General features: G+C 34.4%; 1 protein-coding gene across 3 annotated transcripts in view; it reads left to right on the top strand.

Annotated features, from left to right (window-relative positions):
* The window catches only part of Pja2 (praja ring finger ubiquitin ligase 2), a 91,056-nt gene that overhangs the window by 51,396 nt on the left and 14,450 nt on the right, over positions 1–25,210 (top strand). For 2 of the 3 annotated variants that reach the window (XM_070036024.1, XM_070036023.1), the window contains exons 4-7: positions 731–1,781; positions 10,861–11,046; positions 18,223–18,408; positions 24,633–24,744. In XM_070036024.1, the coding sequence (XP_069892125.1) occupies positions 731–1,781; positions 10,861–11,046; positions 18,223–18,408; positions 24,633–24,744 (1,535 nt within the window). The remainder of the gene's footprint in view (positions 1–730; positions 1,782–10,860; positions 11,047–18,222; positions 18,409–24,632; positions 24,745–25,210) is intronic. The other variant, XM_070036026.1, reaches the window with a different exon arrangement.

Below are 25,210 nucleotides of genomic sequence, written 5' to 3'. Positions count from 1 at the left end.
TGGAGCAAATCTCAGTGTCTTTTTAATTTTTAAGTTAATAGTAATGAAAGAAATTATGTATAATCTATAGATAGATTTGATTTTGTTCATGTCTCAAAATCTTTACTATGGCAAAAAGAGTATATTGACTTGTTCATTATTTTTCAATTATAGCAATATAACATTAAAAGTTAATTCATTTTAGATGTATAATAACAGTATGTTTTGAGGATAGAAATCAAATACATATCTAGACTCTAAGATGTAATACTCTGAATTAACATTAAAACACAATTAGAGCCTCATTTCTCTTAGATTTGTGATGTGTTATTACATCAGCCATAAATACATTTGAAGTTTTTCTTTTTTTTTAGTCTATATTACTAAATGGAGGTTAATTTGGAGACTAACAGGGTACTGTGCAGAGTGTTTACCTATGACTCCACTTAAGCTTTTCATTCTGTATCATATTCACTTCTCTTTTATGTCTTGTGGAAGATTTTAAGAATTAGGATTTAGATGAAAAATTGTCTCCAAAAGAAAGAAGGGAGAGGAAACTGGGTGACAAATGAATTCATAGGGTAACCATTCTGTGGTACCAGTTCAATTAAAGATCATAGAAGCAGTTGCCAAATAAATTTACTTATATTTTCAAGTAGGTAATAATTGGTGTGATTTCTACTAAGTTCAGTAATTACATATTATTTGATCTAAATTAATCCCTACAAAATGTTTTCCTTTGTCTCTGAAGGTTCCAGTTCATTGGATCAAGTTCATTCTTCCTTATCTGATGAACCTATATTTGAAAATAGTGAAACAGGAACTCCCACTTGTGGTACAGCGTTGAACCAAATTGTTGAGAGCAATTCATCCTTTGCTACAGAGCATCATAGTCAGGAAGGCAAGGATACCTTAGGAAGCAGTATAAATCTTCACAGTCACTCTGATACAGCATATATTCCAGGAGCTTGTAATGTCTCAAATGTCCAGAATGGAATTGCATTGGTTTATACTGACTCTTATGATCCAGTTGGCAACCATGGAGAGGAAACTGACTGTCTTCAACTTTCTGCAGAAGTTGTGGAAAGTGGTGGATATCAGGAAGCATTAGGCAGTACAGTAATGGGGCTGGAAAATGGTGAGGCAGAAGTATTCACTGGTCTTTCACTGCCAGTTCCGGCTTTTAACTGTGAGATAAGAGAGGAATTTGAAGAGTTAGATTGCACACCATCAATGAAAAGTTCTACTGATGATGCTGAGTTTATCCATCAGAGCAAGCAGGACTTTCAACAGTCCTCTTCTGAAGATGAATTTGTTAGAAAGACACAAGATAATATTGACCATGAGGAAAAACAGACAGAAAATTCTCCTGAAGATGCAGCCTGTGTTCCAGGGCATATTTGTAGTGAACAAAATGCAGGTGATAGGGACAGCAACTGTAGAAGTTCTCCTGAACAGGTAGTAAGGCCAAAAGTTAGGAAAGTGATAAGTTCAAGCCAAGTGGATCAGGAAGTAGGTTCAAACAGGCATGAGGCCAAACAAAGAAGTGTACAAAGATGGAGGGAAGCTTTGGAAGTTGAGGAATGCATCGGGGATGATTCTTTAATAAAGTGTGAAGAATTTGATGGAGAACATGAATGTATGTTTTTGGATCCACCTTACTCAAGAGTTACATCAAGGGAAACAGAACATAGCAATGTAACACCAGGAAGTGGAGCCACAGTAGGAACGCAAGAACGGGGTAACAACTTTTGGAATGGCTGTGGAGACTATTACCAACTTTATGACAAAGATGAAGATAGGTAAGGTCTCATGCAGTACTTTTTCAGATTATATATTGACTGAAGTTGTTTGTTTCTGTTGCTGAGACACTCAGTGATCTATCTGAAATTAGATACTTTGATTTACCAAATGTTCTTAATGAGCATACCCATACATATAAACTACTAGTTACAGTTTTTTACAGAAACTTTCTTGGGGCTATTTTTATCCTTAACAGGAATTAAAAATTCACGTAATACTTACTAGATATTATAACAGGTACATATGCTAACTTTTAATTTATGGATTTCAAGGGAAGTATATGTTTATTTTTTTCATATGTACAATTGCTTGATTTATTTATTTTTAAATGTATTATTACCTTTAAGTAGTTGTCCAAAGGAGTTGCCATTCACCGTCTTGACCCATGTCACCCCTATCAACATTTATATCTGCCCTCCCAACTCACCCCTTTTTTCCCTTTTATATTTAGGTTATGTATTGAAGTTTTGTGGGATTTTTTTTGCTATTTAGCAAAGCAGTTTCTGTATACAGTGCATCTTGATCTGTGTCATTCCTTCAACATCTTAATTTCCTCCTTCCCTTTTATTCTCACTTCTGTGGTATACACAATGAATTCTTACCTTTATTCTCCCCTCTAATCTCCCTTCATTCTTCTACCTCTCTCTGCTTTATCCCAACCTCCCTGCTTATTTTGATATGGGCTTTGCCTTAAGTTTTAAAAACCTATGTAAAGTCTCAGTCTGGGTTAGAAAGGAAGTTCATAGAAACTATTGATTAGTAGCTGTAAATATAACCCATTTTTTTTATTGGATCTTCCTATGACTAAGTTTACTTTTAATTTTTGTTAGCATTTAAAAATTAAATCTCCAACAGCTATATGGTAAGGATTTGTCATTTCCCTTGTTCATAGATGAGGAAATTGAGACAAGAGAGAGTTAACTAGCTTTTTTAAAGTGACTAAAGGTTGGAGCTGGAATGAGTATGTCAGCTCCAAAGGCTATGTTCTTCACCACAAGACTGCTGCTTTCAAGAAAACATATAATTTTTCTTAACATAAGCATTCTTTCTCAATCCATCAGTTGGACAACAAATCAATTGCAGGATTCTATTAATAATAAAGGATCTTGAACTCAGGGGCTGGGTAGTGTCCATTTGTTCAAGACTAGTGCTCTGCCAAATGAGCCACAGCTTCATATCTGGCTTTTTTGGTACTTATTTGGAGTTAAGAGTCTCATGGACTTTGCTGCCTGGCTGGATTCAAGCCACAATCTTGAGATCTCAGCCTTCTGAGTAGCTAGGATTATAGTTGTGAACCATAGGTATCTGGTTAAGTAATGTTTTGTTGTTGTTGTTTTGTACATTTACGATTTTGAATACAAAGCATTTGTGGGTTTTATTTCATGTCATGACATAATAGACATTTCATTTTTTAAAAAATGAGTTAAACTTCCATAATACAGTGTGTGTAACTTATTGTTGAAAACAATTTACAATTTCTGCTGTTAACCTTGAAGCTTTTAAAAGGTAAGATAATTTTTGCCTAATCTGCTATGTTTTAAGCTGGGTCAAACGTTTCTTTTTCCTGATTTTTTTTCAGTTTGAGTTTATAGTCTTTCATCTAAGTCTACAAGGTTCTAAATATAAAAATTGGATGCAAAATCTGACCTGATACTAACCTTGATAGTGTATCTGGATCTGAACTAAATTGAGGCTTGTTTGGATATTTATACATTTTTCTGAAGAACCATGAATATGATTAATAACTATTTACTGGCCTGCGTTATGCTGAAGGTTTTTAAGCACTATTTTTTTTTAAAATTTTATTTTATTTTATTTGAGAACATACTGTACAGAGGGGCTACAATTACATGGGCAGGATAATGCATACATTTCTTACCAAGCATTGCAGCCTCCTCCTTTGTAAGCACTATTTTAAACTTAGAGGAAAATATTTAAATTCTGAAACATTCAGAGGGAAGACTTTTAGACTGTATTATGAGCCTCTTCTATATCTAAGTTACTATAAAAACCAAAGAATTGTTAATAATTTATCTTTTTGAAGGTATAGTATTGCTGAAAAGAAATTAAGTTGACTTACTTTCACCTTTGAGGACACACAAATCAATATAAAAAGCCTCTTTAGTTTTGCTTGCTTTTTGTAGTCAGGTCTGATATCTTACATTGAAGTTGATGAAATGTTTATATAATTCTTAGCCCTAAAAGAAAGGGTAGTAGTTTCCTTGACTCTTGGTTTTTAAATTAATAATATCTTTTATCCATCGTAGCAGTGTTACCTTTGACTAGAAGAATTTTCTACTTTTAATGGCCAGAGGGCATTTTCATAAATTTTTTTCTTTTTTCCTTAAGCGATATTAGTATTTTACATCCAGAATATACAGGCTGAAAAACATAGTAGAAACTTTTTTCAATAATATATTGATTATAGAGCTGTTAGTTGAGGTATTCCAAAATTATGGAACTAATTTTGAAGATTCATTGAAATGTTGGAAACAATGCTTTTTTTGTTCTTCTAAGAATTATAGAATAAAGCCTGAAGGATAATGACTGTACCTTGGACTCTACTTGTATTTACATGCTTAAAACTTCAGATACATTTCAGTACTCTAAGTGTTTTAAGGAGTACTTCTATTTCTGTTTCTTTTCCTGTTCCTCAACTCTTAAGTCCCTGCACAGTACTTCCATATGCCAGGGTTCCAGCTAAAAGTGAAAATTTTATTAAATATTACTTTTAATTATTAAATTACTTTTCCCTTTGCTCATCTACTTGATGTTTTACTTTCGTGGTGTGCAGCTCCAATATTGAAGACAGAGTAAAAGGGCAGCAATGAATCTCCTTTTCTAATTTTCTTGAGAAAGAAATTAAGAACATGAGAAATTAAGTTCTTCATTTGATGTTCTTAATTTGAAAAGTTAAGAAATTGAAGTTGAATTTTTTTTTTGAATTTTGCTTTGTAAAACAGGTGATAAATTAAAGCTTTTTTGGTCATGTTTATAGCAGTGACAAATAGCTCACTTAGTCAAGATTATAACTGAAATTCACTGTGACATTTTTAAATGTAGGTAATTTGGCCACTTAAAAATATGAATCACTTATTATTTAAAAGTGGAAAAGGATTTTAATGAATGCAAAAATCACCTTCTTCCCTGAACAGTTCTAAATGATCATTTAATCGCATCTGAAATGTTATACTCTGGGATAAGCATTGCAGCTGGTAGCATTGCTCTGAGCTGTTTGACAGGAACTGAGCACCACCTTACTAAATTAGAACTGCAAGGAGAATTTTAATAGGCAGCATATAATTACTAGACTTGGGATTAGAGGAAAGAACTAAGGTTACCACCTTGCTCTTTTGAAATATACCCAAGAAAATTTCTATTTGAGGACAAGATACTGAATTTTATAAAAACTTTTCAGGAATGCTAGCACATTTTAACCTTGGTCCTAAGTCTTCTGAAGAGAGACATGCCATCAACTGATCATTTCTTAAAGCACTTGAAATTTCTCTCAGAGAGTGTTCCTGTCACTGGGACTTAACTTTGCTTAAACATCAAAAGCTTTAATAAGGGAGTCAGGACAACTGCTTTTGTTGATATTGGAAAGTAAAGTGAATATTAGCCATTTAGTTAATTTCATTACATGTATTAAACAGGTGTTTATTGACACTTTCTTAAGTGCCAGACTTTTGTACCAGGGGCATTGTAAATATATATAAATGATCCCTGTTCCCATAGAATTTACCAGAATTACAAAGAAGACAGTATATAGCTTGCATGTTGTGAGGATGAATTCTCTTCATTTCTATTTTTAGCTAGCTAAGAGTCATAAAAAAGCCCTTTTCTGAAATGCAAATAAAACATCTATTAGCAGCCAAAACAAAGATTTTAAAAACATACTTAAATGTTTTCTCAAACATTTTAATCTTGGGTTCACATTTATAGCAGTTTAGGGATAAAGTTTTTTTTTTAAGTATTAGTTTGCTCTTTATATTGTCCCTAGTTAGCATTGAGTTATATTCATAAACAGATAAGGATAACTTACTCAGATGTAATTTATTATGTAACTTTGTACATTCAGTTAGAGCAAAGAAACTTTTTTTCATATGTAGACTTTAACCATGTAACTTATAGACCAAAGCAAAAGGCAAAAACAAAAACTTGTCAGTATAAATCTCAAGTAGAAATAAAATGGAAGTACAATCAACCAAAGCAGTTTCTCATTCTCATACCTACACACACACACACACACACACACACACACGTATATATATATATATATATATATATATATATATATATATATATATGCCAGTAGAAATTATAGTCAAAATAGTAATGTTTCTTCTTCTTTGGAACCCAAAGATTTATAAACTTTCTTATATGGTGTCCATGTAGTATTTCAGGCATTGTGAACCAAAAGGCAAAATAAGGATATTATCTTACATAGTCATCAAAAGTGAAAAATAAAATCTTACTTTCTAAGTAATGAAAAGGCAGAAGATCTAATTTGGGTGACTGGCTATGGTGTAATTTGTTTGCTTTTGGTGTATAAGAAACACTAAAGTTGATTGGATGACCCCAGAGGTTGTCCTTGTCGATACATAAACCAGAGGATGTAGAGTTGGTTTCCTTTGGCAAAGACACAATGCTTGATAATAAATGTACTCATTACCTTGCTCATGTAATTGTAACCCCTCTGTATGGTATTTTCACAATTAAAAAAAAAAGACGAAAATAATGTCATGCAGGTAGAATATAAAGATGTAGAGTAGTGGATTCCAATCCAGGCAAACTAACTTGTTGTACCTTAGAATAAGGTGCATATGTATAACTGCAACATTTTGTTGTTGTTGTTGTTGTTGTTGGTCGTGGGGCTTGAACTCTGGGCCTGGGTGCTGTCCCTGAGCTCTTTAATTCAAGGCAAGCACTCTTGAGTCACAGTGCCACTTCCTGCAACAACATTTGTGAGGGTGAAAGTCACAGGGCTGAGGCGAGGGGGGAAGAAAGGAGCTAGTAAACATTTAGTGGGAAAGAGAAGAGCTAGTAAACATTTTGGTATTACTATAAATGTACCATTTAATATAAGTGGAAATGTTGGAGATATCCAGAATACATTTTACAAATAAGTTAAGGGAGTAAGATTAAATTTAGGAAGACCAATTAGTAATTGAGTATATAGGTTTTGGTTTGGGGAAAAGCACTTGAGTTAGGGATTTTTTTTTTCATTAGAAATGGAGAAAAACATACTAGGATAAAGTCATTGTGCAAAGAATAGAAAGAAAGGATTTGAATATGGAGAAATAAGGAAGAGTGAAAGATACATGGTTTACAAAATTAGGATATGAAAATGCCTTTAGCATAGAAAATAAAAATGCATATACAGATAGATTTTATTTAATGAGAATGTATCTCTGGAAAGAAAATGGGAAACTGAAAAATATTTAATGAATAATGACTTTCAAAGTATGGTGTTCAGTGGTGGGTGAGGAAATATACATTCAAAAGTTATCTCTTGAAAAGTAAGAGTTATGTATATAATGAACAATAGTAATATGAGTCCAAGATCTGCAAACTCTTTATTTTTAAAGGTTTCTAAAGAGTTTATTTTAGATAACAAGATTAAAGTAGGTAGAAAAAGAGAGAGCTATTGTGACCCTCTGCTAGGATTATTCTAGACATATACTAATTATTACAAATGAGGGAAACCACGGAGCTTGTGTTTCTTTTGGGTCTGGTTTACTTCACTTAATATGATTTTTTTCCAAATCTATCTCCTTATGAATGGAGCAGTGTCATTCTTTCAGATGGAAGCTTAGAATGCCATTGTTTATATATACCACATTTTCTTGATCTCTTCATCTACCCAGAGGCATACCTTAGCTATGGTAAATAATGCTGTGGTGAGCATAGTTGTGCTAATAGCTTTAGTATGGCCTTGTTTGTGATCATTTGGGTAAATGCCCAATAGTGGGATTGCTGGGTCATAGGGTAATTCTATGTTTAGTCTTTTGAGGAACCTCCATACTGCTTTCTAGAGTGGTTGAACCAGCACCAGCAGTGTAGTAGCATTCCCTTTTAGTCACATCCCTTTCAGCATCTACTGTGTTTGTTTCTTGATAATGGCCATTCATATGACCATATAGTCAAAATGAACACCAAGATATGGAAACAAGAGGGTTTTTGTTGTTGTTGTTTTTAATATACTGTATGACATTTTTTTTCTTGTTCTTCCCTCCCGTTGGTTTGTCCCCTGTAGTCACTGTTTTTGATTCTGGTACCTTATGTCTTGTATATATACTTATCTGATTTGGGGAAGGGAAAGGGAATAACAGAATGGTGAAACAAAGAACAAAGGGTGAACCAGTGCAACAGTGACACAAGATACTATGTTGGAAATGAACTTTACAACTTGGTAAGGGGGAGTGGGAGAAAAATGGCAAGGGATTTTTGTTTGTTTGTGTTTTGTGTATTGATCAATCTTGAGGCTTGAACTCTGTGTCTGGGTGCTGTTCCTGAGCTCTTCAGCTCAAGGCTAGTGTTTTACCACTTAGGTCACAGTGCCATTTCCTGGTTTTCTGGTGGCTAACTGGAGATAAGAGTCTCAGGGATCTTCTTGCCTAGGCTGGCTTGGAACCATGGTCCTCAGATCTCAGCCTCCTAAGTAGCTAGGATTACAGTTGTTAGCCTACAGCATCTAGCAAAATGGCAGTTTTTATCTGTAGCTTTTATACCTCTTGTGCTGGGCAAATAAAGGTGGTCTTGTCATTTTAGTGATCCTATTTCTTACATAATAGAAACGCAGTAACCTTCAGGACTTCCTTTTTGCAAACTTTATTTAAAAATCTGATTGTAAATACTTTGCTGACCAAGAGACAGAATGAAACATGTAAAAATCATTTTTATTTCACAATTAAGGAACAAGCATCATGGAGAGATTTGGCCCAAAGGCTGAATGTAGTTTGCTACTTTTTTATGTAGGCTTTTATAAGCTTATAGGCATTCATTTTGCTTTGGCAATAGAGATATTATATCAGTCATTTCAGTAAATTTCCGAAGTACATACTTTTCATGTTATTTTTTCTGGACAGGATCATACTCTGAGTTTAATGTTTTAAAAACAGATCCTGCCGGGCACCTGTGCTCAAGCCTTAATTCTAGATCTCAGGAGTCTGAGAATCACAGTTTGAAGCCAGCCCAGGCAGGGAAGTCTGTGAGACTCTTATCTCCAATAAACTACTCGGAAAAAGCCAGAAGTGGTACTGTGGCTCAAGTGGTAGAGCGCTAGCCTTATGCAAAAGAAGCTCATGGACAGAGCCCTGGCCGAGTTCAAGCCATAGGACTGCAAATCAATCAGTAATAAAAACAGATCTTTAATCTAAGCCTAAATTGCCAACATTCATATAGAAATACTACTCTTAATTATTAAAGAGATAAAAATCAGACTTATGTATAGATTTGAATTTGAGGAGCTTTGTCATCAGGTAAGTTAGTGTAATAAGTTTTTTAAACCTATTTTAAAACCTTTTAAAACTTTTTATGCTTTGGATTACAAATTTTTCCAGAATGCAAGTGACTTTTCCTTATACTCAATTGAAAGAGACTTTTTTGTTAGCTATACCTAGGTGTATTGCATTCCTTTTCTCGGCTATTTATACTCTATGGTCCTTTTTTTTTTACTGAAAAGTAAAAGCGAATTTTGTTTTTATCCTTCCATTAAATATCTCAGAGCTCAGATTAGTGCTTCTGTTTATTAATAACATCTTGATTTTTCAATTATTTCTAGAATAAGGGAACCCACTAGCTAGATATATACAACTTAACACTTCCTACAGAAGATAAACTTTTTATTTTTCAAAAGTCAAGTGAACAAAGGGAAATCTTTAAGGTTCTTGACCAGAATGTTGGAGGAAAAATTCAAGACTTAACTTTTTCTTTTTTGGCAATATTAGAGTTTATCCCAGGGCATTGGGCTTGCTACAGTGGCACTCTACCACTTTAACAACACCTCTAATCCTGCTTGTTGGTGGTTATTAGAGGTGGAAAACAGGTGAACTTTTCTGATCAGGCTGTCTTTTGAGCCAAAGTCCTGCTGAGTAGGTAGGATTATAGGTGTGAGACACCATTACCTGGGTTAAAACTTCCAACACTGATCACTAATACTTAAACCTTCAGTAGTGTAAGCTAATCTTTAAAAATAAAATATAACCAAATTAGTCAAAGTTATGTAATTAGGTGTAATTTTCAGATGTTCTTTATTAAACCGTTTATTATGCCTTTGTGGCTTTATCTAAACATTGTCAAACTAAAGTTTAGTTTGTGTTCAGTAAAGATTTATTAGCATTTCTTTTCATTAATTAGAATATCTTTTAAAAGTGTGGTTCTTGCCAGGTGCTGGTGGCTCACGCCTGTAATCCTAGCTACTCAGGAGGCTGAGATCTGAGGATCACGGTTCAAAGCCAGCCTGGGCAGGAAACTCCGTGAGACTCTTATCTCCAATAGACCACTAGAAAACTGGAAGTGGTGCTTTGGCTTAAGCGGTAGAGTGCTCGCCTTGAGCTGAAGAGCACAGGGACAGTGCCCTAGCCCAGAGTTCAAGCCCCAGGACGGACCAAAAAAAAAAAAGTGTGATTCTTTTGTATATGAGTATGTAAAAGTAAGAGGGAAACAAGTTTTTACTACATGGCAATAGTAGAAAACTATACATAATAAGTAATAAGTGTCATTATGTAAATAAATAGTTTCAGGTCAATAAATATTGAGTAATAAGTCTATAATTTATTCTAGATAGTATTACCAAATTATGTATAAAAATTTACTTAGAAATCTGTCTAAACTATGACAAGCATTTATATAGGCATTATATACCTCAGTGAAAAAAACTAGTGATGTGTTTCATAACTTGCCATACAGCATAATCATTTAGAAGAATTATATCCAAAGTACTTTAAAAATTGAATTAGTCTTAGCTGGATTAAGTATTAGTAGTGCCCTTTATCTCATGATACCTGGTAACACTCCAAAGGATAATGAAGAAAACAATCGAACATGTATTGATATTATTTTTGCTCTGATTTACAGTTCAGAATGCAGTGATGGGGAGTGGTCTGCTTCTTTGCCTCATCGGTTTTCTGGCACAGAGAAAGATCAGTCCTCAAGTGATGAGAGCTGGGAGACACTGCCAGGAAAAGATGAGAATGAACCTGAGTTACAGAGTGAGAGCAGTGGTCCTGAAGAAGAAAACCAGGAATTATCTCTTCAGGAAGGGTAATTTAGCAGTGAGATTGAGCATTTTTTGTGCATATGCAAGAATGGCATATACATCACATTCAAATATTGGGTATACTATTAATTATAAGCTCTGTGTTGTACCAGTAGGTACAACATTATCTTTTACAGAGATATAATGCTTGGTTTCACTTCACATTTTAAAGAAAATTTAGGCATTTTCAAAGTCATTTTTGTTGAGATAGGAAGAAGTAGATGTAAGTTGTCATTACTATACAGGGAGGTAATAGCCAAGGAGACAGATCTGTGATTCACTCACAGCAGTGGGGACAGTTGCAAAAGTTGAAGTTTTCCTATTCTTCTCTAACTGCATTCTGGAAATGGCATCTCCAGAACTTGATTGATGATGATTTCTTTAACTTTAATAGGAATACTACTTGTCTAGGAATGGCCAGACTTTCACTGTGAAAAGCTAGATAATAATTTTTTTTGACATTGTGTGGATAGTTTCTTTTGTAGCTTCTCAGCTGTTAGTAGCCATAGGCAATATGTAAATAAATTGGTTTAACTGTAGTCCAACAAGATCTTATTTGCAGAAATGGTGGCAGATTGGAAATAACCTGTGGCTCACTGTTCATTGACTCTTGTTCTGGTATTTTCCCTGTAAGAAAGTTTCTGGCTTCTAAGTTAATTTCATGTGTGTGCACATGTAAACTCATACTTAACCGTGGTAGAGCTCTAGCCTTGAGCTAAAGAGCCTTAGGGACAGTGTCCAGGCCTAGAGTTCAAGCCCGTGACGGACAAAACAAAACAACAACAACAAAAAAAGAATTGATAAGCTAGGTATCAGGGGCTCATGCATATAATCCTAGCTACTCAGGAGGCTGAGATCAAAGTTTGAAGCCAGCTCAGGCAAGAAAGTTCATGAGACTCATATCTCCAGTTAACCATCAAAAAGCTGCAAATGGAACTATGGCTCAAGTAGTAGAGTGTTAGCCTTGAGTGAAAAAGCTCCAGGACTGTCACAAAATTAAAAAAAATAAACTTGTTGGCTATGTAAGAGAAGAGCTTTCTATGTAAAGGAATGGTAAGAACAGACACTGAAAAGGATAGGAAGTGGTGGAAAAAGGCATGAGAGTGGGGCTTGAAACAGTGAGTAGGCAAGAACCACATGTAGGCCCCAGTGTTAAACCAAAATTTACTCAGAAGTGAGGGTTTTTTCCATTATGCATTTTATTTGTTTGTTTGCTCTTAACACTGAAATTTATTGTATTACAATATCTCTTAAAATCTAAACTATAATTTAAGTTTGCCAAGACTTTGATCTTGACCTTTTATATTGTAAAAGGCATGTGCATTCTTAAAGTCCCTTCTGTCTAATTTTTTGGAACTTGATATTTGCTAATTAACTCAGATTTTCAGATTTAGTCTTGTGCATTAATATGCCAAATTGTAGTTTCATTCATATTTTTCCTTTTTAAACTTGCTCCTAGAAAAAGCTCCTAGAACTACTTGATTTTGGTGAATCTGTGATATTATTTGTTTAACCTCAGTTTTATTTTCTAACAATGATTCCAGCTAAATAATAAACTAACTTTAGTGAAACTAACCTTGATGAAACATGCTTAGAATTATACAAGGGTTCAAAATGTATTTTTACCTAAGTTTGTAGGAAAAGAGGAAATACCAAAGTTCCTGATTATGTTCTTTTATGTAAAAGATAAAATTCCCATCTGTCAGAGGATGAAATTTCTAAGAAATTATAATTTTCCATTTTTTCTTAAAATATATTCTTATTGACCTAATAAAAAGTAGACTTAGTATGAAGAGACCACTTAAAGAATATTGTAATCAATTTCCTTTGTAACTTTCTAAAGATAACCTATGTATATAAAAGCATGCATGCATACACATTCACATCCACATTTTCAACCCTTTTTCCTTCCTTTTCCCCCTCCTTCATAATGCTGGGGAGAGAACCCAGAGCCTTGTACATGCAAAGCAAGAGCTCTTAACACTGAACTATATCCCTAACCATTTCTGCTTCTCTTTAAATATGGCTAGTAGCACAGTGAATAGCTATGCTATGAGTATCTTCTGGTTAGGTTTTTGTTTTGCTTTTTAATTAACAAATTATTTGTATAAGAATGTTTCATTGTATCATTCCCATTCATGTATATAATTTATTCTGATTACCTTCACCCTCACTCATCTCTATCTACTTCCCCTTTTTAAGACAATTTCAACCAATTTTGCTGTTCAGTTTTCATAAATGGAAGTATGCTACTTCATATTAATCCTCATTCACCCTCTTCTTCATAACCTACTCCTGCTCATACATACCCCACCATCAGAGCCTGTTTTACTTTCCTTTCATTCTTTTTTGTTGTTGTTAGTGTTAACAGTAGTAAGGCGTTTTACATTATATTTTAATCAGTGTAACACTCTGTATTGCTTTCTCTTTCCCTTGCCCCTATTCCCCTGTTACTAGGATGTCTTATGTTTGCATACATAGTTGCACAGTATTTTGAAATTGTTCATTCTCCACATTTCTTTTTTCCTCTCCTTTTCCCTTCATTTTCCCATACAGTCCCATAATTAGAATTATATTCTGTGTCTGTGTATGTGTATATGTATACATAAGTACAATTCCATATGTCTTTTTGTTGTTGGTGGTCGTGTGGCTTGAACTCTGGGCCCGGGTGCTGTCCCTGAGCTCTTCAGCTCAAGGTGAGCACTGTACCACTTGAGCCACCAACACCAGTTCCAGTTTTCTGGTGGTTAATTGGAGATAAGAGTCTCATGGATTTTCCTACCCAGACTGGCTTTGAACCAAGATCCTCAGATCTCAGCCTCCTGAGTAGCTAGGGATTATAGGCATGAGCCACTGACGCCAAGCTCAATATGTCTTTTAAGTCTAGGTACTACACATGAGCAAAATATATGATATTTGGCTTTTTGAGCTTAGCCTATCATGATATTTTCTACTTCCATCCTTTTCCTAGAAATCACATGATTTCATTTTTATTTATTGTTTTGTAGCCTTCTATATGTTACCCATTTATCTGTTTTGGGGAACTTTGACTGATTCCATCATTTGGCTCTTCTGAATAAAGCAGCAGTAAATATAGATATGAAAGTGTGTTTTCTTGTGTGTTGATTTATACACCTTCACATATATGTTCACTAGTGGTATGGCAGGGTCATAGGGAAGGTCTATTTTTAGTGTTTTGGAGAGCCACCATACTGATTTCCACAGTGATTGTACTAGTTCACATTCACAACAGCATTGTATGAATGTTTCTTTTTTTCTGCATTTTCATCAGCCTTTGTTGTTTTCTTTTTTTTGGGGGGGGGGGGGTCTGGTCATGGGGCCTGAACTCTGGGCCTGGGCACTGTCCCTCAGCTCTTCAGCTCAAGGCTAGCACTCTACCACTTGAGCCACAGCGCCACTTCCGGCTTTTTTCTTTTTGCTTATGTGGTGCTGAGGAACCGAACCCAGAGCCTTGAGCATGCAAGGCAAGCGCTCTACCACTGAGCCACCTTTCCAGCCCCCCTTTGTTGTTTTCTTGATTGTCATTTTAACTGGCTAAGTTCAAATCTTAGTGCATTTTTGACTTGCATTTCCTTTCTGGCTAAGTATGATGTGTCAGTCATTTATATTTCTTCTTCTGAGACCTGCCTGTTCATTTCATTTGCTCATTTGATTACTAGATTATTATTATTATTTTTTTGGTCAGTCGTGGGGCTTGAACTCTGGGCCTCAGTGCTGAACCTCAGCTCTTCAGCTCAAGGCAGGCAATCTGCTGCTTGAGCCACAGTTCCACTTCCCGTTTTCTGAGTGGTTTATTGGAGATAAGAGTCTCAGGAATTTCCTGCCCGGGCTCCCTTTGAACCGTGAGCCTCAGAGCTCAGCCTCCTGAGTAACCAGGATTACAAGTATGAGCCACGGATGCCCAGCTAGAGTATTCTTTTGCTGTTTAGTCTTATACATATTCTAGATAGTAGTCCTTTATTTGTGGAATAGATAAGGAAGATTTTTCTGTCGGTTCTGATAATTGTTTCTTTTGATGTGAAGACACTTTTTTCTTTGTTGTCTCATTTTTCAATTCCTGTTCTTGTTTTCTGTACAGTTTAGAATCCTAATCAGAAAATAAGTTCCAAGATCTTCCTTATGTTTTCCTGTATTAGATTTAAACTTTCAAGTTTTACTTTGGGTTTTTTGATACATTTGGAGTTGATTTTTATGTAGGGTAAGAGATAGAGTCAAGTTTCAATTTCCTGAAAGTGGATAGCCAGCTTTCCTAGCACCATTTTTTGGAGAGGCTATCTTTCTCATATGTCTTTTTATTTTCTTTGTCAAAAATTATGTGGAATAGCTGTGCAGTTTTATTCCCAAATCTTCAATTCTATTGGATTGGTCTTTGAGTCCAACTAATACCAAACAGTTATTTATTACTATATTATAATTTGAAATGTAGTATTGTGATACCTTCAGTGTTGCTCTTTTTACTCAGAACTACTTTTGTTATTTGACTTTTTTGCTTTCCTATAATTGTTCAATTAATTTTTCTATTTTTTTAAATCTTTTTTTTTATTGTGCAAATACCGTACAGAGGGGTTACCAATTACATGGGCAAGGTAATGAGTACATATCAAGCATTGTTGCCTCCTCCTTTGTTTTCCCTTCCCATTCCCATTCCCCTCCTCCTCATCCCCCCCCCCAAAGTTGTAAAGTTCGTTTTTCAGCGTAACGACTTACACATCTCATGTTGCAATGGTCCACCTGTATCCCTTTTTAAACGATTTGTTTTTGCCCTTCCACTCCACAAATTATACCAACATCAAATACAATGAAGGCAAGGATTATACCGTGGGGGAGGGACATACATAGCAACAAAGAAATCATCTTATAAATATGTTAGAAACAATCACAAGAAAGGAAAAACATTTGAATACTTATCTTGGGGTATAAAGAATGATTTTGAATTGAATTTGTAGATTGCTTTTGGCAGTATGACCATCGTCATAATATCAGTTCTGTTACTGTATGAGCATAGGAGGTCTTTCCATCTTCTAGTGTCTTCAATTTCTTTCTTCAAAGTTTTATAGTTTCCTTATAGAAGTTTCACTTCCTTAGTTAAATTAATACATAAGTATTTTGTTGTTTTTGAGGCAATTATGAATGGAATTGTTTCCCTGATTTTTTTTCTCAGACTGTTCTTTGTTGGAATATTGAAAAGCTACTGGGTTTTGTATGTTGATATTATATCCAGCTAAATTTTTGAAGGTTTGTTTATCAGGCCTAAAAAATTTTTGAGTGTACTTTTTATGCTCTGTTAAGAATAGGATCATATAATCTTCCAGTGGGGATAATTTGAGTTTTTCCCTGTTTGAATCCCTTTTATTTCTTCTCCTGCCTTATTGCTCTGTCTATATTGAATATGAGTGGAGGAGAGTAGACATCTTGTCTTGTTCTTGACTTTAGGTGAAATGATTTCAGTTTGGTGGTATAGAAGTTTGAACTCAGCACTTCTACTTTCTTCTAATCCTTCTTGCTCTAGTTTTTTATTATTTATTATCTACATGGTATAATAAAACATGGTACACTGATTTTCTTTTCACCTAAACTTTCCCATACCTTTTTCTGTTAGAAGTAATATTATAACAAAAACATTGTGTATGTTTGTTTTAGAATAAACATGTAGAAGCAAAACCACTAGGTCAGTGGGCATGCACATGCTTCTCTGTAACTACTGCTAAGTCCCTACAAAGAAACTTACCAGTACTGTCTTCAGATCTCTATCAGCACCTCTGATAAAGTTATGAAAGGTTTTTTTACTTTTGTCAATTGTTGGAAATATATTTCACTACTCAATTTCCATTTACCTTACTGTGAGAAAGGACATCTTTTTTATCTAAAAACTCTTTAAATTTTCTTTTCTGCATGTTAAACATATCTTCTGCTCCTTTTTACTGGTCATGTTGATCATTTATTGGTTTGCATTTATTAATGTCTTTTTGTATGGCATGTATTTTAATATAAGTTTTTTCATTAAGTTTTGTGATCATATTTTTGGTGTTTTGACTATTTACTGTGTATTGTGAAACTTACCCATTTCTAGCTTCAGTGTTCCAGTGTGCTTAGAATTACATAAGATTTATATACAATTTTCTGTCATGATTATTCTAATATTTTCATTGTTTTAATGATAGTAGCAGTGGAAGCATTAACATACATTTCAGAAAACTATAGCAGATTTGTTTAAGGGCAAATAGATGCCAAAGGATTTAGCTTCCCTCCAGGCTGATGGCCAGTTGTTTCAGTACAGCTTATTACAAGAACTGGCCTCCTGTTTTGAAATACTTATTTATTTTCCTTAATGCATACCATTGATTTGTATGTCTGTTCCCATGAACTTATATTTCTAATGAAAGTAGAATAACAATAAACAAGAAAATATCAAAAATGAATCCTATAACTTAAAAAATGTAGAGTGATATGATAACTAGTTACTGAAGAGCTACTGAGTCAGGCTACTCTAAGGAAGGGACATGAAAGCTGATCTGAAAACCAAGAAGGGAACAGTGATGTAAAAAGTCTGATGAAAGAATATTTCAGATAGAAAAAAGTGCCGAAGGTAGAAATATTTTTTGTGTTCCCAAGAATAAACAGAGGAGTTAGGAGCATTAAAGACAGGGGCCAAAATGTTGAGCAACAACATCTGAATAGACTGAAGGTAAAGCATGGATCATGATGATTAATGTGATAGTTGGAGGAATTTGAATTATACTTTGTGAGGGGAAACTACTCAAAATCAATCACCAGGTATGGTGATGTACATCTGTAATCTGAACACACTGGAGGATGGAGAAGTCAAGGCCAGTTCAGGCTACATATTGAGACCCTGTCTCAAAGCAAACAAAACATAAAATAAAATGCAAATAGTCTCAGATGAATTTCTCTTGTTTTTTTTTTTCCTTACAGTAAAGAAAATGCAGGAACATAGATAATGCCTAAATCGACTAAATATGTTCCTGTGCAGTTAGAAATTATTCCTTGTACATTTTGGCATTTAAATAAAAATGTATTTTAGTGTCAAAAGCATCATGAGATTAGAACTCAAATACTTTACTTACATTGAACAGAATTCTGTAGAAAACAGTGTTACAATGTGTTTTAAGATTTCTTTTTCTTTGTCTTATTTATATTAGAGAACATACATCTTTGGAAGAGGGAGAAATCCCTTGGTTACAGTACAATGAAGTCAATGAAAGCAGCAGTGATGAAGGAAATGAGCCTGCCAATGAATTTGCACAGCCAGAAGCTTTCATGTTGGATGGTAACAATAACCTTGAGGATGACTCCAGTGTGAGTGAAGACTTGGATGTGGACTGGAGGTATGAGGCACAGTGTCATTACAGTGCTTAATTGGTTGAGTCAAATTCATTCATGATTTTAGTTGATAGGAACTGCATCTCTGATTTTTTCCTGTTAGTCTTTTCCTTCAAAGTTCATTTCAGCTATCACCCTCTGTGTGGCCTTTTGCCTACATTCTCTAATTGGAGGCCTCTTCCTGGACACTCAAGTCACTTTATATGCTAATTATTTATATGCTTTTTATGGGGAAGATATTTTACTTTTTATTTTGTTTATATGTTTTTATAGCACTTAGTATATTCCTTAAAAAATAGACTCTTAATTAATACTTGAAGTAGTTTTAAATTTAGGATGAAATCACAAGAATTCAGTTTCCATCTCTTTCCTTTTACTTCTCTATATGTGAAATATAAAAGATACAGTTGTATTTTGTAGAAATGTTTCAGTTAAACTTACTTAATACTGACAAAAATTAGGTAGCTTCAAATAACAGTAGCATGTAAATGAAGTAGACTTGTGAATTCTTGAGATACAATGCTCGAATTGTACCATTTTTGCTTATAAGGGTTTCTTAGTTTTATTTTTTTAATTGACATACATTAGCTGTATAAGGGTCTTTCATGGTAACTTTTTCTTTTTCTTTTTCTTTTTCTTTTTCTTTTTCTTTTTTCTTTTTTCTTTTTGTTGGTTGTGGGACTTGAACTCTGGGGCTGAGCACTGTCCCTCAGCTCTTCAGCTCAAGATGAGCGCTCTTCCTCTTGAGCCACAGCACCACTTCCCATGGTAACATTTTCATGCATGTAAACAATGTATCCTGATAAGAGATTGGGAGTTTATCTTTCAAGTGTGCAATATTCCATTAGAAGTAGCTATTATGAAGCTATAGAAAGTTTATTCTAGTTTTTCTTAGAGGAAAAATGGCTTGATATGTTTTACCTTGTTTCTTCTACATGGCTATATTTACAGGAAGTTTTTTTTTTAATTTAAAATTCTACAAAAAAAATGTAAGATAGCCGGGCGCTGGTGGCTCACGCCTGTAATCCTAGCTACTCAGGAGGCTGAGATCTGAGGATCACAGTTCAAAGCCAGCCCGGGCAGGAGAGACCGTGAGACTCCTATCTCCAATAAACCACCAGAAAACCGGAAGTGGCGCTGTAGCTCAAGTGGTAGAGCGCTCGCCTTGAGCTGAAGAGCTGAGGGACAGCGCCCAGGCCCAGAGTTCAAGCCCAATGACCGACAAAAAAAAAAAAAAAAAAAAAAAGTAAGATAAACTCATTTATTTCTTCTGGACCTCACTTTTTTCTTTGTATGCTTCTTCAGATTGTTCTGTCATGAACTCAGTATCTCCTTAAGATTTTTCTTTTTTTTGGGGGTCCAGTCGTGGGGCCTGAACTCTGGGCCTGGACGCTATCCCTCAGCTCTTCAGCTCAAGGCTAGTGCTCTACCACTTGAGCCACAGCGCCACTTCTGGCTTTTTTCTTTTTGCTTATGTGGTGCTGAGGAATAGAACCCAGGACCTCAGGCATGCAAGGCAAGCGCTCTACCACTGAGCCACCTTTCCAACCCCTCCTTAAGATTTTTCTTAAATATGCCTATTCTTACTCCTCAAAGAGGAGGAAATTACTCACATAGAACAGACTTTTACAGACATTTTGTGAAAATAATGAGGGTCTTTCTTAATTTTATACTCCTTGGCAGTACTGAGGTTTGAACTTAGGCCCTTGCACTTAGCCATATAAGTGTTCCACCACTTGTGCTACACAGGCATCCTTTTGCTTTGGCTATTTTTCAGATAGATTTCATAGGATTGCCATTGGTTAAGCTTGTATCATCATCTGTAAATTGATCTGACATGATCTTATACTAGCTTGTATTATGTACTGTTAGAGTATCTGGGTTACAGACATATACTACCTTGTCTGGTTTGCTCCTCGAGATAAAGTTTCATTAATTTTTTGCCTACCTGGCCTTGAATTGTGATTCTGCCATCTACCAATAAGGTGCCTGTGATTATGGGCATGAGCTCTGCTCATAATGCCTGGCTACTATACTGGGCTAGAAAAAAAGGTTTATAGAAGCCAAGCAAGATGTATTTCTACTTTAAACATACCCATTCTCTAAAACCTATTTTCTGACTTCACAAACATTATAAAGAGTCAATAGTTTCACCTAGTCTCAGCCTTTTTGACTTTAATGGCACTCTAGCTTTTATATCTTCCCATTTAATCTTTTATGTCTTCACTTTTATTAGGCTTTCTACTTCCTACGGCACTCCTTAATTCTGCTGTCTTCATATACAGATTAATTCCTCCAAGTGTTCCAGCAGTGGATAATTAGTCCGTTTAGTTATCTGTACTTACTTTAAAGGCATTGTTTCATATAAGGGAATTTTTTTCAGTTACATGTTTTTAACATTGTAAAAGTAATTATTTATAGTTCTTTTCTGTAGGTATATACTAATATTTAAAGGATTGTTCACCCATTGAACTAGTTTAATGAACTGCTTAACTCCCTCCCCACTAAACTTTAGTACCTATTACTTGAAAACATTGTGAGATACAGGATGCTTTTAAGAATTGATACATTTTCCAGATAACTTTAAAAATGGTTGTGTCACATTAAAAGTTTAATGGAATAATATCTTTTTGGAGTATACTTTTAACTTTTTGGAATATACTTTTAATTTGAAAATTTGAACTAATTCATTGATGGTCTTTCTAATGCCTCTTGGGGCATTAAGGCTTAATTAATGGCTTCAAAATTTCTTAGAGCTAAAAATATATATTTTTTTAATTAGGGAAAACATTTTAGCATTGATTTTTGTTTCCAAATTATTGGAAGTTACTCTTTTAAATCTAAATATGCCACCTTCTCATTTGCATAAATAACGCTCTTAAGAATTTACATCTTGTGGCTAAAAGTTCATAAGGTAAATATACATTTCATTTTTTATATTGAAATGACATCTGAACAGCTAAATGGAAATCCCATGGGAAGTAGTAGCAATTCTTGGCAGTGAAGGCAAACTTTGACACAATTTGAAAAAAAACCATAGCCTTTTGTTTCCTTATTTTTGTTTAAAGTAAAAATGGAAAATAGCCTCAGTTCATTTGTTTTGATTGGCATTTCAGAAGTATTTTTAAATAGAGTATGTCATACCTCATTGTGATAGGAAATTGTACGGAGAAAACATCCTACCATTTATTTATTGATAACCTTTTAACTTCTCTGTCTTCCTGTGAAAAGTCAGATTTATAATTATTAACCTGCTACGATTGTAAGAAGTTAAACCTGCATGAATGTAATAATGGCTTAATAATAGGATTCTCAAAATAAATTCAGACTTATTGAAAAGTGACAAAAATAATGGAAAATTCTCATACATCTTTTACTAAGATGCCCTAAATGCTAACATTTTTTAATTATTTTAATGTGATACTAGTGATTGATTTCAGGACTTCAGGCATAATCTCTTAAGCTACATGTACCCCCAACCCTTCATTTTTGTTGATGGTAGTGGTGATGGTGTTGAGTTATGGTCTTACTATCTTTATTGCCTACACTGGTGATTCTCGCCTCTGCCTCCCTAATAGAAGGGATTAAGGCACCACTACCACACCTGGCTTAAATGTTAACATTTCAAAACATTTTTTTTTTTTTTTTTTTTTTTTTTTTTGTCGGTCGTGGGGCTTGAACTCTGGGCCTGGGCGCTGTCCCTCAGCTCTTCAGCTCAAGGCGAGCGCTCTACCACTTGAGCTACAGCGCTACTTCCGGTTTTCTGGTGGTTTATTGGAGATAGGAGTCTCATGGTCTTTCTTGCCCGGGCTGGCTTTGAACCGCGATCCTCAGATCTCAGCCTCCTGAGTAGCTAGGATTACAGGCGTGAGCCACCAGCGCCCGGCTAACATTTCAAAACATTTTTAAGTTATCATTTTCTTTTTACTATATTTATGGTAAAGTTTTTTTTATTGACTTTCTTATGATTGTTACAGATATGATTTATTTACCTATAAAATTTAGAATGGATTTCTTAAGCAAAAAGAACATTTCTTTATATATTTCTTTATATACTATTGAAGTCACATAATTAGGCATGCTACATTACTAGTTTAATCTATACTTCTCTGCTGTAATCCAGGACTACTCTTTGCATTTAGAGATTTTTAGCAGAATAAGTGCTGTCTTCTTTATTCTTTTTTTTTTTTTTTTTTTTGTCAGTGATGGAGCCTTAAACTCTGGGCCTGGGCCCTGTCCCTAAGCTCTTTAGCTCAAGGCAAGCACTCTACCACTTGAACCACAGTGCCACTTTCAGTTTTCCAGTGGTTAATTGGATATAAGAGTTTCACAGACTTTCCTACCTGGACTGCCTTTTACTCCTGATCCTCAGATCTCAGCCTCCTGAGTAGCTAGGATTACAGGCATGTGCCACCAGCACCTAGCTCCTTCTTTATTCTTAACAGAAGGTACTTGGTGGCAGAGTATTCTCTTACTAGTAGTATGAATTCTGATTATTTGATTATGGAGCCATGTTTCAGACTGTTGTTGCCATGCTTCTTCTATTAATGTTAAAATTTTCACCACTAATGAATTATTCTGCAAAGGCCAAATTACAACTTAATGTCAGGCTTGACTATGTAAATGTGTTTAGCCTGAAGAAGAAAATAATAATTGAGAGATAATTTACTTCAGTCATTTGAAGGAATTTTTATAGAAAGTGGCGTAATTCATTTTGCTTCAAGAAGTACATATAATGCAAAAGGGTTAGGGTTATCAGTAGGAATATTATTTCCCATAAGTTTTATTCTTCTAGCAGAGTTGTTCCACACTTAAGAGGACCACCTTGGAAAGCAATGTGTTCTGAGTGTAGGGAATGTACTACCTACATTGTTGTCACATCTGTGCCTGGAATTTTTATGTATCTACTCAGCTTATTTTAAAGATGAAGAAACAATCACAATTAATCTTTTCATGTTAAATATGACTCAGTTAAATCCCCATCTTACTGATTTCAAGGCAACTACTTCTTCATATTAAATCTCACTGTTAAATGAGAGGGTTCTACTATCACAGGGTGGAATAGATTTAGTAATTCTTAGTATTAGTTATAATTCTAAAATCTATGACTACATGAGAATTTTCCTTTATTGTGTGAGGTTCAATGATTTCCACGTGCAACTGAGCTAAAGAATATTCTTCATATCAAACACTTTTGTGTCTGTTTCCACAATTTATTTATATTTTTAATGATGGCACACAGGTTGACATTAGCACTATTTTAAGCTAAGTTGTGTACATGTTCTTGATTATGCTATTCAAATTTTGATAGGGCATGGAAGTCAACAGAATTTTTCCTTTAGACAAAATTAAGTGTTTTAGTGGTAGATTTATGAGGTAATGGAAGTAGCTATACAAAGTGTCCCATAGATAACTAGAGATAGGTCAGCAGCTCCAGGAAAAGTTTGGAATTATAGCGTTTTAGCAGTTACATTCAGAGAGAATAATTAAAAGAATTGAGATTGAATGAAATATCCAGTGGAACAAGACTAGAGAAGAGGGACATGCTTTAGGTTTCCAAAAATTTTAATACTAATTCCAAAACCAGAGAAGAGAAGAACCTTGTATGTCTAGAGGTAAATAAAAGGATTAGCATCAGAGTGAAATATATTTTTCTTCAGGGTCATAAAGAAATAACAAGAATTAACAAGAGATGAGTAATTTTGTAGCTTTAAAATAAAAAGCACCCAGTTCTTAACAGAGTTGGGGTAAAGAGATTAATGAGAAAAGTTTGAAAAATTCAAATACTTTTAAACCCAAATAATACAAAGTAAAAGAAGAAAAAGAGACCTTGATTAATGGTGGATTAAAACTGTACTAAATTTCTTACACTTTCACCAATACATAGATTGGAAACCAACATAAATAGAATAAATGGAAACTATCAGAATTGACCAAGAGAAATAATTTCTTTTAAGTAGTCTTCTCAGATAGAAATAGGAGAATATCCCTATAAACTTCATGCAGTGAGTTTGGCAGACTATTGGGGAATAGAATTGTATTTTAACTTATATTTAGTACATAGCTTTGCTTTTGGATTTTTTTCCTACTTCTCAGCCCAGAAGGTTTACATGAACATATTTTAAGGTTTTCTGTTTGTAGAATATGTATCAATTTATCAACATGCTAATATAATTACATACTTAGAATAATATTTCCCAAATCATGGTTGTGGATTTTGCTTTTTCAGTCTATTTGATGGCTTTGCGGATGGACTGGGAGTTGCTGAAGCTATTTCTTATGTGGATCCTCAGTTCCTCACCTACATGGCACTAGAAGAACGCTTAGCCCAGGCTATGGAGGTATTTTAGTAACCCTCATGCCTATAGATAAATTGATTGGATATGACATGATATGTTTGTGCTCTTATAAATACACTGAAGAAAAACTGTATAGTTTTATCATCTACTTAATAACAATTACTACAGATTAATAATTACCATATGTATATATAAATTATACTTGATATCCTGCCATTTAATCTCAAGTTCCAGTATTTCTGTTTTTACTGCAAAATGGAAATCATGTTTTGTTTGCATTTGTAAAATAAAATTTTCCTATATTGAATTATATAAGATATGTAATATATATTTTATACATATGCATATGGGCACAAATTTATTTGTGAAGTGAAATTGAAGATCATGTTCAAATGTTTCTTTTGTTCTTATGGCTTTTTATTTGCTACCTAATATAATTAGGAAATTTGTTCCTCTTTGTCCCAGTTCACCTACTTTCATAAATGTGGCACATTTGCTGCTTTCTCTT

Source organism: Dipodomys merriami, unplaced genomic scaffold (genome assembly GCF_024711535.1).
Source record: "Dipodomys merriami isolate MVZ:Mamm:240054 unplaced genomic scaffold, mDipMer1.0.p SCAF_27, whole genome shotgun sequence".
Classification (NCBI taxonomy): Eukaryota; Metazoa; Chordata; class Mammalia; order Rodentia; family Heteromyidae; genus Dipodomys; species Dipodomys merriami.
The sequence above is the reverse complement of the archived record's forward strand: the minus strand, read 5'-3'. Positions and strand labels throughout refer to the sequence as shown.